Genomic DNA, 15,467 nt, shown 5'->3' on the forward strand with positions numbered 1-15,467 from the left:
AAATATTCTATTTTTAAAAATAATATTATTTGCAAATTGATTTTTAAGTGCTTGAATACTAACAAATCAACATGTGTTTAACTGACTGCATGGAAAATGAGGCAAAAGGATATGATAAAGCCATTTAAGTCAATTCCAACTGGGTAAAGCCCACCCAACCCGCGTCCTACAGTGCTCAAGTGACAGTAGATCAGTAGCACCATCTCGTTTTATGGGTGGGCACGATATTATATCTAATCATGAATGGACAGATAGTTGACCAAGTATTGAACCCACAACTTTGGTGTATGGGGATGAACTGGAACCAAGTGAGCTGCTGGGTTAGGGCTGCCTTTGATGCTTGAAGAGAGGGATCAAGCTGCTTTTTTTTTTTTTTTTTTTAGAGAGGAGAGGGAGAGACACAGAGAGAGAGAGGAGAGACAGAGAGAGAGAAGGTGGGGAGGAGCTGGAAGCATCAACTCCCGTATGTGCCTTGACCAGGCAAGCCCAGGGTTTCGAACCAGCGACCTCAGCATTTCCAGGTCAATGCTTTATCCACTGCGCCACCACAGGTCAGGCTCAAGCTGCTCTTTGATCTGGCTTTCACTAAATTGGGAAATTCCTTTGTTTCTCGGCCTCTCCTTTCAATGATAACCCACTGTATAGACTTCCTATTTTTCTCTGGAGTTTTCTAGTTCTTATATAAAGCTTAGACCAATTTGCTTGGAAATTTGTCCTAAGACTCATTATGCATAAATAGGGCTGAGTAGTTTTGGTATCTGAGAAAGAGGGAGGGTGAGTTCTGCTTTCTAAGAAGCTCTTTGCTAGGAAGAAGGCTTCTTACTTCTACCCTAGACTGGTTCTGAGGAGGGCTTTGAAAATGATTTTTAAATGGGGAAAGGAGAGCCTGACCTGGCGCAGTGGATAGAGCATCGGACTGGGATGCAGAGGACCCAGGTTCGAAAACTCGAGGTCTCTTGAGTGCAGGCTCATCCCGCTGGAGTGTGGGTTCGCTGGCTTGAGCGTTGAATCATAGACATTACCCCATGGTTGCTGGCTTGAGCCCAAAGGTCACTTGCTCTGCTGTATTCACCCCCCCCCCGGGGGGGGGGTCAAGGCACATGTGAGAAAGCAATCAATGAACAACTAAGGAGCCACAATGAAGAATTTATGTTGCTCATCTTTCCCTTCCTGTCTGTGCCTATTTCTCCTTCTCTCTGTCTCTCTCTGTGTCAAACACACACACACACACACACACACACACACACACACACACACACAAATGGGGAAAAGAGGACAGGTGATGGGAGTGGGGAGATGGTGGTAAGGAAAGGGTTAGAGCAGGGGTCGGGAACCTATGGCTCGCGAGCCAGATGTGGCTCTTTTGATGGCTGCATCTGGCTCGCAGACAAATCTTGAATAATAAAAAAAATAACGTTAAAAATATAAAACATTCTCATGTATTACAATCCATTTCCTACCGCTCATGTTCATGGTTGAGGGTGGCTGGAGCCAATCACAGCTGTCCTCCAGGATCAACACCAGATTTTTATTGGATAATGCCTAATGTACACGGGTCGTTGTATGGCTTTCACGGAATTACATTTTAAAATATGTGGCGTTCATGGTTCTCTCAGCCAAAAAGGTTCCCGACCCCTGGGTTAGAGAGTTTGTAGAGAAGCAGATGTGGACCCTTGCTCTCAGTAACTAGTGAATGATTGTTTTTCTGGGCTTTAGGACTCAGCCCATTTCCCCCTCAGATGCTGGGAAATGGAGTCTGAAGGGGTGAAGAAGCAGGTTCAATTACTTCAGAAGTGTTTATTGAGCCCCTAATCTGTGCTAGATAATGGAGGGAAGACACATAGCCAGAGATGTTCTGGTCTCCTAGGCGGCTGATGTCGCTCACAGGTATGCAAGTTTGTCCAAGTGCTGGACCATCAGCCCCTGACTAGGCTAGGGTCAGTCCTGGCTGCTGCCTGGAAGAGGGGCCCTCCCGAGCTCCTGAACTCGGAGCAGCCTCCTGACCCCTCCCTCTCCCGGGCCTCTGGTCTCGCAGGGCTTGCCTCGCACCCTCCATACAGCTCCTCGGTACTTCAGCACCTTCGGCTTCGCCGAGGTCCAGAGCTCAAGCCTCCACGTTCGCAAAGCGGGCGGGAGCGGAGCGGGCAGCGGGCCGCAGCCTGGGGCCCCGTGCCCTGGAGACCCTCCGTGCCCCTGCACCGCCGCCGGGCGGCCCCGAGCTTGGACGCGGCGCGCACCTCGGGCGTTGTCGAGGGAGCGGCCCCCGCTGAGGGAGCAGCCGCGCACCGCAGCCGTCCCCTCGAGCCTGCCCTGCGTCCCCTCGAGCCTGCCCTGCGTCCCCCCGCGTCTCAGAGGCCGCGGCGGGCCGCCCAGCCAGCCGGGGGAGGGACAGCAGCAGGTGACAGCCGTCCCCAGGCTATAAATAGGGGCCCGCGTCAGCCACGGGCGGGAGCGGCGGCCGGTGCGCGGGCCGGAGGGCGCGCGGGGCCAGGGTAGGGTGGCGGCGGGCCGGGCCGGGCGGCAGCATGGGCTCGCGGAGGGCCCCCAGCCGAGCCTGGGGTGCGGGCGGACGGGCCTGGGCCCGGGGCGACCGCGAAGACGACGGGCCCGTGTGGACCCCCAGCCCCGCCAGCCGCAGCTACCTGCTCAGTGTGCGGCCTGAGACCAGGTGAGTGGCGGCCAGGGGGCCGGCGGGCCGCGCGTCGGGAGGGCCGAGGCCGCAGCAAGGTCCAGGGTGGGGGCCGGCCTCCGGAGGCCTGAGCCTGGGACCTGGCCAGGCCACAGGGACCTTCACGTCCCTCAGGGTCCCTCCTGGGCCCTGACAGCCCGTGGGCCTCCGACCTCGCGCAACTCGAGGGTCGAGGGGCGAGAGGAGACAGGGCCTCCTCGGGGCGGTTTCACAAGGGCCTCTCTCCCCTGCTCCCTCCTGCCCCATGGCCCCTCACCCAGTAATGGCTACTCCCTGGCCTCGGATTCCACAGTGAGCGATAAGGGCGCCTGAAATTCCTCCCGGGCTGGAAGGGAGGGGAGAGCATACATCAGGTGGGGGGACGAGGGTGTGGGGATGTGGGGGAGCGAAAGGGGGACGCCAGAGTGGGGCTCTTAGCCTGGGCGGGAGTCACCCGGAAGAAGTAAATTTACGCCAGTGGGGTTTTTCCTCTGGGCCCGGGACTCTGTGGGATCTTTATGGGGCTGAGGAGGTGATGGGATGGGATGGGGTGCTGGTTGGCCCTGTCTGAAGTTCCCAAGCTGTGATTCTGAGGGAGTCAATCGCCCTGTCCAGTTTGGGGGGAGCAGGCTGCCAAGGAAGAAGCTGAACCTATGTGCCCATTACCCCTCTTCGAGAGTTACAAAGGTGTGGGTGCTTTGTTTTAGAACCTGGGTTATTACAGGTATAGAGACACAGATAGACAGTATAGAGACACAGATATTACAGGTATAGAGACACAGATAGACACAGATAGACAGTAGAGAAGCAGACAAGCACTTAGAGGCACACAGACACACAGGAACATGTATGTGCATTGCCATGGAAACGGACACTTCCTTACCACTGTGGGCAGCTCAGTTTTCCTCCAAGTCAGAGCATATTTTTCAAAGGGAATTGTGAAGGTAGGCTATTGGGATAGTGGTGGTGTCACAGCCAACAGAACTTGGCTTGTTGTGGTGGAGAAAACAGCCACGCTGAGAAGCTGTCTGGACACCTCTTGTCCTCAGTTCCTAAAACAGCACAAAAATAGGCATCAAGGACATTTAGGAAAAGTCCCAGGCACTTCCTCGTGAATTGGCTGAGTTCTGTTGACCTTGGAGTTCGGAAAGTTCAAATGTAACCGGAACCTGTTTCTGCATAAAACTCGTCAAATGGTGTCACATGTCTGGAGCAGGGCTGAGGGCTTGTGTTAGGGACTGAGTCAGTCTGGACAAGGCCCCTGGCAGCCAGAAAAGAATGCCCCTTCCTCCTAATTACCGGCTCTACAAAAAAAACTGGAGTGAAATTTGGCCACTCGTTCCAGTCGATGGTGAAGCTTGTAGGAACCTCACACTTGTCTCACACTTGTGACAGTGACTTACCTGAGCTTTGCCTTCCATGTCTGGCCTTTGTCGATTACAGTGGAACAAGTAGGAGAGAGAAGCAGGTCTTTCTTGGAGACAGCAATGGAGGAAGGGGAGAAAGGGTGGTTTGAAAACCACCAGAAGTGGAGGGCCAGGGCTCTGGGCTGTTAGGAAAAAGGCTAGAGAGTGGATACTGTGTTCACTCTCCAGCTGCCTGGCTGAGCAGGAGTCTTGGCCCAGGTCTAGAACCTATCTTTTTGTGCACGGCCCTGGAGGGGTTTCCACTTCATAGTCAGCTCAAAGGTATTTCTTATGCCCACTGGGGTTAGAGATCCAACATATATATAGTCCTACCAAACTGTAGGTCCAGCCTCCTACGAAGTCCACCCTCTGGAACTTCACCCCCATAGACAGGAGGGTCCTGAGTAGGCCTGTGTCGGCTAGAGTAAGTTAAGCAACCATAGTTGGATGGATGCAGTTATAGCTAATTTCTGAGGGACACTCAAGTCCCTGCCCCTTCATTTTTCAGAAGCCCTGGTCCACCAAGTGAGTTCAGAGAGGCATTAGAACCTAGGATATTAGCAACAGGCAACTTTGTAACACCTGCTCTGCTTAGATCAGGCAGGTTATCTAGGGCTTTCAGGGAAACCGAGGCATTAGGTCAAGACTTTCCAAGGGCCTTTTATGGCCCAGAATGTATGAAAGCCAGGAAGGATGGAGACCCCTAACTTTCATGGCCAGTTTTGGTTCTTCACAGGCCCACTTCTATCCTTTATGAAGAGACCTTTCCTTCCTGAGGTCTGACTTCCTATCCTTTAAAATGAAGGTGGCATTAAGAACTCTTTTAGGCCTTTCTGCCCCAACACTTGAAAACTCTGATTCTGACCCCGACAGAGTCAATAAATGGGGAATTCTATGACTCTGAGCTCCCTGAGCCTGGTTCTGGCCCAATTAGCAGGACACAGTCATATTTTCCACCTTCTGAAGATATGGTGCCTCCATTGTCCAGGATTCCTCCTGACCTGGCTGACAATGTAAGGGTGGGGCCTAAAGAAAGCAGGACAATGGGGCCAGGGAGCAGAGCATCTCAACCAGCCCTGGAGAGAACCAGGGAGGGGGTCACTCTTCTAGCTCAGTCCTTGCCCATTTGCAGGTGGAAGCTGTGGAATGTCATTTTCCTCTCTGAATTAGCTGATTCTCTCCCTCTGCTTCCCAGGGAAGAAATCCAGACCCACCAAAGGAGAAATCTCTCGATTCTGAGGAAAAAGGCAAAGGAAGTTCATGGTCAGGAAAGGATGGAGTTGGCCAGTGCCTTGGAACCATGGGAGGTTCCTCCCACGCTGCCTCGAGAGGACTTTTAAAGCTCTGAGCAAAGGCAGCTGCATTCTTGCTTTCTTCTTTCCATCTTTTCTGGAGCAGCAGTTTCTTCGGGGCAGGGGGTGGGGCAGGACCCTTCCTGTTTGAAAGATGCACTTCCTTTCCTTCCTTTCCCTCCTTCCCTCCCTCTCTTCCTCCTCTTCCCTCTTTCTGTCTCTTTATTCCTTCCATGAAATAGCTGTTGAATACCTACCAGATGCCTAGCACTGTGCTAGGGGCTGTAGAAGCTACAAAAAGAGCTAGGTTTGAAGGCTGGGTGGGCAGGATTTAGTTGAGCAGAAGGAAAGAAGGAGGGCTTTCCAAGCAGGGAGGACAAAAGTGAGGACTCAGAGGCCACGAATGGATGTGTCATGCCAGGTAGGGACAGACCTGATTACAGTAGAACCTGAGTGTTGGGAAGCAGAGAACCATGGTTGTAGTGTGGGTGTGAGTAGATCAGGGAGGGCCCTACGTGCCCAGTCAAGGAGTAGAGACTCAGTATAATATATGGTAGAGGGACTATAACTTTTTTTTTTCAGAGGAGGGGTGTGTTATGAGGGGTGAAGGAGAAGGGGTTTGAGGTGGTCATCACATATGGAGCCAGAGTGTAGATCAGAACACAATAGCAGGAATAGAAAGGGAGAAAGAAGGGCCAAGAAGTATTGATGACTTAATCTGAGAGGAGTCCAGAATGGCAGGTTGAGAACTTCAGAGTTTGGGGGAGTGCTGGTGGTATACACAACCACCAGCACTGGAGCAGAAGCCATGTTTTCAGGTAGAGGATGAGTTTGGGTTTTTGGTTATAAAGAGAAAGACGGTCAATGGAGCTTTCTAGTGGTTAGAGATGTAGACTGGGAAGGCCATTGAGCAGGCTGGGCTGCAGACAATGAAGAGAAGCTAGTCCCATGGTAGGGACAGCTGCAAGGAGTGTGTGTGGATGGGGTGGCCCCTGAGGTCTCCCAAAGAGCCTTGGGAGATGGCGGCTAGACTTCACTGCAGATGTTGTGTTTGGAAGATGAAGGGAGAGGTAAAAGTTGGCTCATATCAAGTGGGCTGGATTTCCACTAACGCCAGGTCTAGGTGGGTTGTCCTCAACCCCCAGTGGCCTACACAGCCCCCAGCTAGTACCCACACTCTCAGCTGCCCTGGGGCAGAAGGGATGGTCAGGGCTCTAGGCATAATAGGCCTTTTGCTGGTCTGACTGAGTTGGGTGCCTCCTGGCTCCTGCTGAATTAACTGCTTTGTTTTATCCCTTTTCTTTACTGTCCCAGCTGGTTTGCCTGTGTGGCCTCTTTAACTGAACTTTTAACACATTAATCGTCGGTGTTCTCCAAGCCACCTGTCTCCTTCTCAGCCTGTTAGGGGATTTCCAGGAATGGGGGCTCTTTTCCCCATAAGGCTAAGGGTTGCAGCAGAGGCTGCCCCAGGGTGGTGGGTTGGTGTGCTGTGAGCTCAGGAGCTGGCAGGCAGTGCTAAGCCCCCCACCCTACCCCACCCCCGCACTGGGGTTAGTGACTGACATGCCTGGGACACACCTTTCTCAAAGCACAGCCCCAATGGGATTCCTTTCTGCCTAACCATTTCCCCAGACTCTGCTGCATTTAATGAGCTCTTGGTTTCAGATAGACTGATGTCCATTGGTGAGGCCACTTGCTAACTGGAATAGGCCAACTAAGACAGCTGGTCCCTTTTAATAGAAAGGCCTTTGGGTCCCAGATGATGACCGGTTAATACTTTGCGGACTGTTGTTGATTTCGCCTCCTCCTCTCCTTGCTTTTTTGGCCTAATGATTCCATTTGCTGTTTTTGCTTAGCTTATCAAGCAGCCGGTTGTCTCACCCCAGCTCTGGAAGGTAAATGCACATTGCATTACATTTCTCTGACTGCTTTTTTCCTCTGGGTATGGACATTGAGGGGCCTTTGGGTGACTGCTTGTGCACTAACGAGCTGCATGGGGTGAGGGGAGGTCTGGAGGGTGGGTGGTGGAGGGCATGAGAGGTACTCACGTGAGCATGGGTCTCACAGAGGCCACACTGATGCCTGCATGGACCATTTGAAAGGCGTGCAAGGACCTAGAAATAAGCAATGGTTATGAGATGCCTGCACTATATATCTCTGTGCCCCTGGGAGAGGCATCGTGGGACCAGAACGAGGAGTCACCAGTCATTTGACTCACTTCATCCTTGGTTTTCATGGTTTTTGAAACCACATACTTAGGTTTGATACCTTGTTGTCTATCTTATAACCATGGCTACTGCCTTGATTTTTTTTTTTCTTTAGTCCCTTAAGTTTTCCTACCACCTCACTCTGAATTTTTCTTTCCTTTGGCTCCTCTCCACCCCTGCAGACTGTGAATTCTGTGAGGCCAGGGGACACCATGCTAGTGTATTCCTGCATGAGCTTGTTCCCTGGATCTGCTGAAGAGCTAGGGCAGGGCCTGAGCAGGCCACAGATGGGGTTTACCCATTGAATGACTGTCCTCTTGCTTTCTGAGCTGGGGAGGGCTTTCTACCCCTGGCTAAACTGACTATTAGAATCAAAGTTGGGAGCATTTCCTGGCTGTTCCCACCACTTAGTCCTTATCTTAGACTGGTAGATTTGGGGAGAATTGGCTTCAGTTTCTTTACACAGAGAAGGATTTCTAAGTAGCTAACTAGTCTCAATAGCTAATAATGTCTACATGTGTGATTAGCCACCTACTGTGTTGATTTCCTTTGATGGGGAGAACAGTAATAAACCTTGTTCTGGATGGAAGAAAGGCAGTGGTGGGATTCAGCTGGTTCTCACTGGTTCAGCAGAACTGATACCTAATTTTTTGTTGAGTTTGGTGAACCGGTGTTAAAATGGCACTTGTAATCAGGGATCTCTCTAAGATGGGCACCTGAGTAGCCACCCAATGTGGAAATCACAAATTTACATTCCTTACTCTTTTTAATGTTCATCTTTGCAACAGCGTATTTTAAGCACCCTTAGTAATGTTCGTTCCGTCCACAGGCGAGAAAAATTGCAAGTGAGGACGCCAATCAAGAAGCAATATGGAAATATCTCAAATTACAGTTTTTTTGTCTTTTGGTTTGTTTGTTTTTTTGACAGAGACAAAGAGTCAGAGAGAGGGACAGATAGGAAAGAAGAGAGATGAGAAGCATCAGTTCTTCGTTGCAGCTCCTTAGCTGTTTATTGATTGCTTTCTCATATGTGCCTGGACCCTGGGGGCTACAGCAAAACGAGTTACCCTTTGCTCATGCCAGTGATCTTGGGCTTCAAGCCAGTAACCATGGGGTCATGTCTATGATCCCACACTCAAACCAGTGACTTCTTGCTCAAGCTGGTGAGCCCGTGCTCAAACCAGATGAGCCAGCGCTCAAGCCGGTGACCTTGAGGTTTCTAACCTGGGTCCTCCATGTCCCACTGCGACACTCTATCCCCTGCGCCACTGCCTGGTCAGGCAGTTTTATTGTTTTTTGTCAGGTATTATTTAGTATTTTTTCATTAATATTTTAAAACTTTTTCTTGTAACAATGTAGTTTTGTGTACCTCTTTTATTGTTCTTAAGTATTAAATGCATGAAATAATAAGCTACCTTTGGGTGTACCTTTTTTTAATACTTAAAATGGTCATTAGGGCAGAGGACTGGCTATTAAATTATTTGAATCCCACCACTGAAGAAAGGGTGTTACATCTAGTTCAAAGTGGAGCGTAGTCAGTGCTGAAAGAGAGACGACTTTGGAAATTCATTTAAAGAGAGTTAAATTAACCAAAGCTAAGGGCAAAGTTAGGTTCCGTTGAACATCACGTTTACCAGTGATCCCAGTGTTCTCTAGAGAGCACGTGATTGAGCTGTGATAGCCTTGTGAAGTCACAGAGTTGGAAGGACTTGGAGGTGTCAGGGTGGGAACAGAACATTTCCAGATGTGTGGACTTCCTGTCTTTCCCCTGTGCCCAGGGGACTGGAAGCAAGCAGCACACTGACTCCTTCCCATGTTCTGGTGGTTTGGAGGATGGGGACAGAAAGTATGTGACATTCAGTGGAACATGACAGTGTATGCAGTTACTGTTCCCCGACACACATTCCAGACCCCTCCCCTAGAGGGATTTCATCCAGGCATGCCTTTGAGCAGTTACTGATTTTCGAAGGTAAACACTTTTTATAATATAGCTTAGATTGTAGTGTAGAAAGTTTGAGAAAGTAAGTGTTCTTTCCCATTCAAAAAAAGTAATGCAATAACTACCTGTTGTTGAATATCTAGCATGAGTGCTTATGTCTGCAACTTTTTTTAAAGCTTGATTTTCATTTTTTTCTCACTTGGATAAGTTGTGAAATTATTTTCTTAGACTTGCTCAAGCAGCTTCATCCCAAAGACCCTAAGCTGAATATTAGATCTAGGCTCATGTTCATGAGTAAGGTAGGATTCAAACTAAGCAGGGAGGACATAATTAGGAATGTTTTGAATTAGTTGCAAAATCATAGAAGTCTGATTGCTTTTGGCATGGCAGTTTCCTCTAGTTTGGGATTTAAATATTCCCCAAAGTCAGAAATTGCTGTTCATATGAGAGCAGTAAGAAATGTTTTCAGATGTTCTATTTCCTGAATGTCAGGGATTTGATACTCTATCTAGGTCCAGAAGGACCCTCTGTTTCTGAGTGGATTGAAGGGAAAGGAAAAGACACTGGATGGCTGAGTTGTAGGTGAGTGTTGCAGGGAGTGTCATAGAAGGCTAACTCCGACCTTACTCAATGTTCAGTTATGTGAGAGGTCAGGGCCCCCTTTTTAGGTAGTCTTTGTAAGGGAAGCTCCTGTCCGGAAGGCCCAGGCATCTCTATTCCTGAGGGAAGCCATGGCTGCACTCCTGTCAGCCCAGAAGTCTTACTTGCTTCCAGATGCTCTTCCTAGGATGCAGCCTTTCTCCTCAACCTCAAGTTCAGAAAGATAGCCACGGAAATGACAAATTGAATGTGGAGTATAGGATTGTAGTTCTTGTTTGCTTGTCTCCACAGACCCTCACCATGCCCACTCCTGGTGGAGAGGTCATGGGGAGACACACACTTCCTGTGGGTGGCCACCCCCTCCTCTGAGGCACAGAGAAAGACAGCTTTGGATGATTTGTCTTTCTCATCATGGCTCCTACTGCTTCTCTTCACTTTACTCCTCCCAGTCCTCCCTGCTGCTCATTATAGGGTGCGTGAATGTGGAGGGGGAGGAGGGCTGGGCACAGCTTGTGCACCGTACAACCTGGCTATGTGGTTACGCTTCACGCCTAGGGATGCATTGAGTCTTTGCTGGCCGATGAAAAGGTTTGGCACAGTGGTTTGCTTCCTGTGCCCAGGAAGGAGAGGACTGTCAATACTGAGCAGTACTGGTGAGTCTACTGGACTCAGTGAGCCCACAAATGCCTCTGAATTTTGGGAGATGCACTGTCACAAGGAACTAAAAGTGCTGTTTGTAGTTTGGCAGTCCTGCTGATTGGTCGTGCACTTGAACATGTGGTCTCCAGGGATGGCACAGGAGGCCATGACTGGCTTTCCATGGCAACTCCATAGCCCTGTTTGGGGTCATTTGAGTCTCTCTTTTCCAATACCCCTAGGAACCTGGGTATAGACCCCTGGCATTGGCTGGCTTATTCTTTTGTCTGCTATGGGTCTGTGCTTGCAAATGCAGGTGTTATTTTTGTTTGTTTGTTTTTTTCCTTTTTACTGAGCCCAAGCTTTAGGATAGGCTCCTGAGTTCCTAGGACCTATGTATCCTTGAGAGTTGGCCAGCTTTTCCCTCTTTGGTGTGAATGGAGGCTTTGCTATGCTGGGGTGTCCCTCTCTGAGGCTGGGTCTGTCCAAGCACAAGCTTCCCTGGAGATGAAAGTTGGAGGGTGAAGCAAAGCCCCTAATAAGGATGGAGTGGGGATGCCAGGCCAGTGTCTGGCATGCCCAGGGTCTGGCCTGTGGTCAGAGCCTTCCTACTATAATGGGCCTAGGTCAGGATTCCATTCAGCCCCTGTACCATGGCTTCCCCCACCTGGCCAAGAGGCCTGGACTTCCTTGAAGAGAGACTTGGTCAGGTGCTGGCCATGGTTCTGGGATGACAGATGGACACGGTAAGATTTAAGCTGCCTTGGACAACGCCAGGCTGTGGTGTATTGGGGGCAAGGCTGCTCTGAATAGTTCTTTGCCTTCCCTAGGAGCACCTTCTGCTCCATCATTGCTCAGCTCACAGAGGAAACCCAGCCACTATTCGAGACCACACTCAAGTCCCAAGCTGTGTCCCAGAACAGTGACGTCAAGTTCACCTGCATCATCACAGGTAATGAAGCCATCTTTACTTTCCATCTACAGAGCAGGGTCCGAGGGGGTTGTGGGGTCGGGCATGGAGTGGGACTGACTGTATGTACCATACTGTGCAAGTTAATATTTGTTTTCTTAATTTTCTCTCCTGTTTAATTTCCCTGTGTGGGCTGGGGACCCTTTCACCTCCCATTCTGGAGCCAGATGTACACCTTGCTCTTATTCAAAACCCATCTCCAGTAAAGGTTCCTTACTCTCAGGCATACATATGCGACTGATGAATCTTAGTTTCAAGGAAAGAAGCAATTCAATTGAAAGAGGTTTTTTGAAGCCATCTCCCCAAACATCCCTATTTTACAGTTGAGAAGTGTAAGGCTCAGAGTCTTAAGCCTAGAGACAGTGATATACAGTGATTCCGACTGCAGACCCTGGACACAGACTGCCTGGCTTAGAATGCTGGCTTTGTCTCCTTTTTGATTATGTGGTACTGAGTAGGCTAAATAGCCTAATGGGGATGATAATAGTATAGGGTTATTGTGAAACCAAATGCATTAATACCTGCAAAGCATTTGAAATAATACCTGGCATACAGGTAAGTACCCTGTAAGTGTGCAAAAATAAGGCCGTTATTATCTGCATTTCACTGAGCTCCATGGTAGAATTGGAAAGTAACAGGTCAGTAGAATAGGATGCAGAGTGGTGCTCCTTGGAAGGAGAGGCTAGAGGGGTGAGGGGTGAGCGTACTGGAAAACTGGACGTGGGCATTGCCTCTCCCCCAGACCTTCCCGCAGTCTCACATTGCATCAGCCTGACTTCAGGTCCTTCAGGACTCGCCCCTGGATGCCTACCTTTCCCAGCTGTGCAGCCAGCAGTTCAAGGGTTCCAGATCAAGGTTCCCTCCACAAGCTCGTATTTATATCAGGCATTGGTGGTTCCAAGCTGTGACATGCCTTTATTCTGGGGCATTTGTCTGCCCCAGTTAGCTAAACTGCTTCTGTGGGATTGGGTTCCCCTGGATAGTTCTCACCCCTCCCCAGAACCCTCTGAGCTCTGGTCTGAGAACACTGTCTATTCCAGGGGACGCAGAGATGTGCCTGCATCCCTTACCTTTGTACAGCATAACACATTTTGCAACATTCATTTGTTTTCATTGTCATTGAATTCTTACAAAACCTGGTGAATTAAGTGCTATTATTAGTCGAATTTTACAGAGAAGGAAACTAGAATAGTTCAGGTGACTTGCCAGAGCCCACAAAAAGCTGGTGAGGAGGAGATACAACTTTTGCTCTGCAGCTTCTGATGCCACCTGCTTGTGCCTGCATCTCACCGTAAGGATACGGTGGCACTAAAAGGTTAAATGTGACTGTCGTTACTCCATGCTTGGCATATGCTATTTTCCTATAAAGTCCTTAATCCTTTTTAAAGAAAATTAAATTTTGTTTTTCTAAAATAAAACTAACACATGCATATCATTTAAGACTTCAAATTATATTAAAAGGCATATATCAAAATACAGCAATTCACCCCTCCCACCAGTTTATCTTCCTAGAAACAACCGTTTTCAGCTTTTAGCTACTGCTTCTGGTATGCATACATTTCCATAATACTGAGTAATATGTGAATATTGCTAACTTCTGAGTCTTCAAGTTTAGACGCTAACTAGTCTTTCTGTTGTGGTAGGTGGGGAGTTAGTTCTCTTTACCGTAATTCTCTCCGCTTTCCTTCACTTATTTTCTCAATATATTTATGTCATGATTTTTACTTAAATCAGTATTTACTGTTTACCTTATTATACATTTACAATATTATCCATAACTGACATTATAGTATACTATGATTGTATTTCTTCTGTTTTTCCTGAAGTTAGTACTTTCTTTAGTTTTTCATTTAATTAATTTTTGGTATCTATTGCTAATTTTTCTAACACCTTCCAATAACCTTTTAATTAAAGAATTTTTTTTCATTGATTTTGAGAAAGAGAGAGAGAAGCATCAACTCGTTATTTCACTTAGTTCCATTTAGTTGTGTGCCCTGACTGGGGCTTAAGTCTGCAACTTCTGGTGTACTGGGTCAACATTTTATCCATTGAGCCACCTGACCAGGGCTCCAATAACTTTTCTTTTTTTTAAGTAAGAGGGGACATAGAAAGACAGTTTCCTGCATACTGGCCCCAACCAGGATCCACTGGCAACCCCTATCTGGGGCCAATGCTCAAATCAACTGAGCTATCCTCAGTGCCTAGGGCTGATGTAAGAACGAATTGAGCCACTAGCTGTGAGAGGGGAAAGGAGAAAAGGGGGAGAGGGAGGAGGGAAAGAGAAGCAGATGGTCGCTTTTCTTATGTGCCCTGGCCTGAATTGAACTGGGCCAATGTTCTATCCACTTAGCCAGCCATCCGGGGCCCTCAACCCCAATAGCCTTTTTGTATATATGTATGTATGTATGTATTTATTTATTTATTTACTTACTTTTTTTTTTTTTTTTTTTTTTTTTTTTTTTTTACAGAGGCAGAGATAGACAGGGACAGACAGACAGGAACAGAGAGAGATGAGAAGCATCAATCATCAGTTTCTTGCTGCGCGTTGTGACTTCTTAGTTGTTCATTGATTGCTTTCTCACATGTGCCTTGACCGCGGGCCTTCAGCAGACCGAGTAACCCCTTGCTGGAGCCAGCGACCTTGGGTCCAAGCTGGTGAGCTCTTTGCTCAAGCCAGATGAGCCCGCGCTCAAGCTGGCGACCTCGGGGTCTCGAACCTGGGTCCTTCCGCATTCCCAGTCCGATGCTCTATCCACTGTGCCACCACCTGGTCAGGCTACTTACTTACTTTTTATTGAGAGAAGGGGAGGCAGAGACTAACTCCCACATGCCCCCTAACTGGGATCCACCCGGCAAGCCCACTAGGGGGGATGCTCTGCCCATGGAGGTGATGCTCTGCCCATCTGAGGCATTGCTCCATTGCTTAGCAACCTAGCTCTTCTTAGCACCTGAGGTGGAGGCCATGGAGCCATCCTCAGTGCCTGGGACCAACTTGCTCCAATTGAGCCATGGCTGCAGGAGGGGAAAAGAGAGAGAGAAAGAAGCGAGAGGGGGTGAGGTGGAGAAGCAGATGAGCTCTTCTCCTGTATGCCCTGACTGGAGGTCAAACTCAGGACATCCACACGCAGGGCCAATGCTCTACCACTGAGCAAACTGGCCAGGGTCCCCAATAGCCTTTTAATATAATTGTTCTGTTAGTTCATTGTCAGTATTCTGTCAGTTATTTCATTGGAGACATCCCTCTTGCAGATCGCTATTCTTCTGTCTGAACTGGTAGCCTCGTAGACCTGATCCACAGCTATTCTCCTGGGTCTTCCTTTTGCTTTTCTCCTGGGTTGATTCAGTTTCCTGAATGTATTCCTTTTTCTAGGTTTATTGTATGGCTTTATTGAATGACATCTTTCAGTAGTTTGGCAGGTCATAAAGGTGGTCCAACAGCAAGAGGCATTGTAATGACTAGCTCTCAACCTCTTTCTCCTTTGAGTCATTCTGCTCCAGTATGATTTTGCTGCTCTCTTCATCTGGCACAATTGACATCCTAGGATCTCCCTTCACTGTCATCTGTAGATTCCCTTTATTTCTCTACTGTAATAGATTTACTGTGGGTTTTTTTGTTTTGCTTTGTTTTGTTTGTATTTTTCGGAAGTGAGAGGCAGAGAGACAGACTCCAGCATGAGCCGGACCGGGATCCACCCATCACGCCCACTAGGGGGCGATGCTTTGCCCATTTGGGCTGTTGCTCTGTTGCA

At 48.7% G+C, this 15,467-nt stretch overlaps 1 protein-coding gene across 2 annotated transcripts in view; it reads left to right on the forward strand.

The window, feature by feature from the left end:
* Window positions 1-2,421: 2,421 nt before the first annotated feature.
* Window positions 2,422-15,467, forward strand: part of ALPK3 (alpha kinase 3) — a 58,134-nt gene continuing 45,088 nt past the window's right edge. Inside the window, exons 1-3 of one of the 2 annotated variants that reach the window (XM_066355567.1) lie at window positions 2,422-2,668; window positions 7,223-7,261; window positions 11,579-11,700. In XM_066355567.1, coding sequence (XP_066211664.1) covers window positions 2,526-2,668; window positions 7,223-7,261; window positions 11,579-11,700 — 304 coding nt within the window. In that variant the 5' untranslated portion in view covers window positions 2,422-2,525. The remainder of the gene's footprint in view (window positions 2,669-7,222; window positions 7,262-11,578; window positions 11,701-15,467) is intronic. The other variant, XM_066355568.1, reaches the window with a different exon arrangement.

This window comes from Saccopteryx leptura, chromosome 13 (genome assembly GCF_036850995.1).
Source record: "Saccopteryx leptura isolate mSacLep1 chromosome 13, mSacLep1_pri_phased_curated, whole genome shotgun sequence".
NCBI classification, from domain to species: Eukaryota; Metazoa; Chordata; class Mammalia; order Chiroptera; family Emballonuridae; genus Saccopteryx; species Saccopteryx leptura.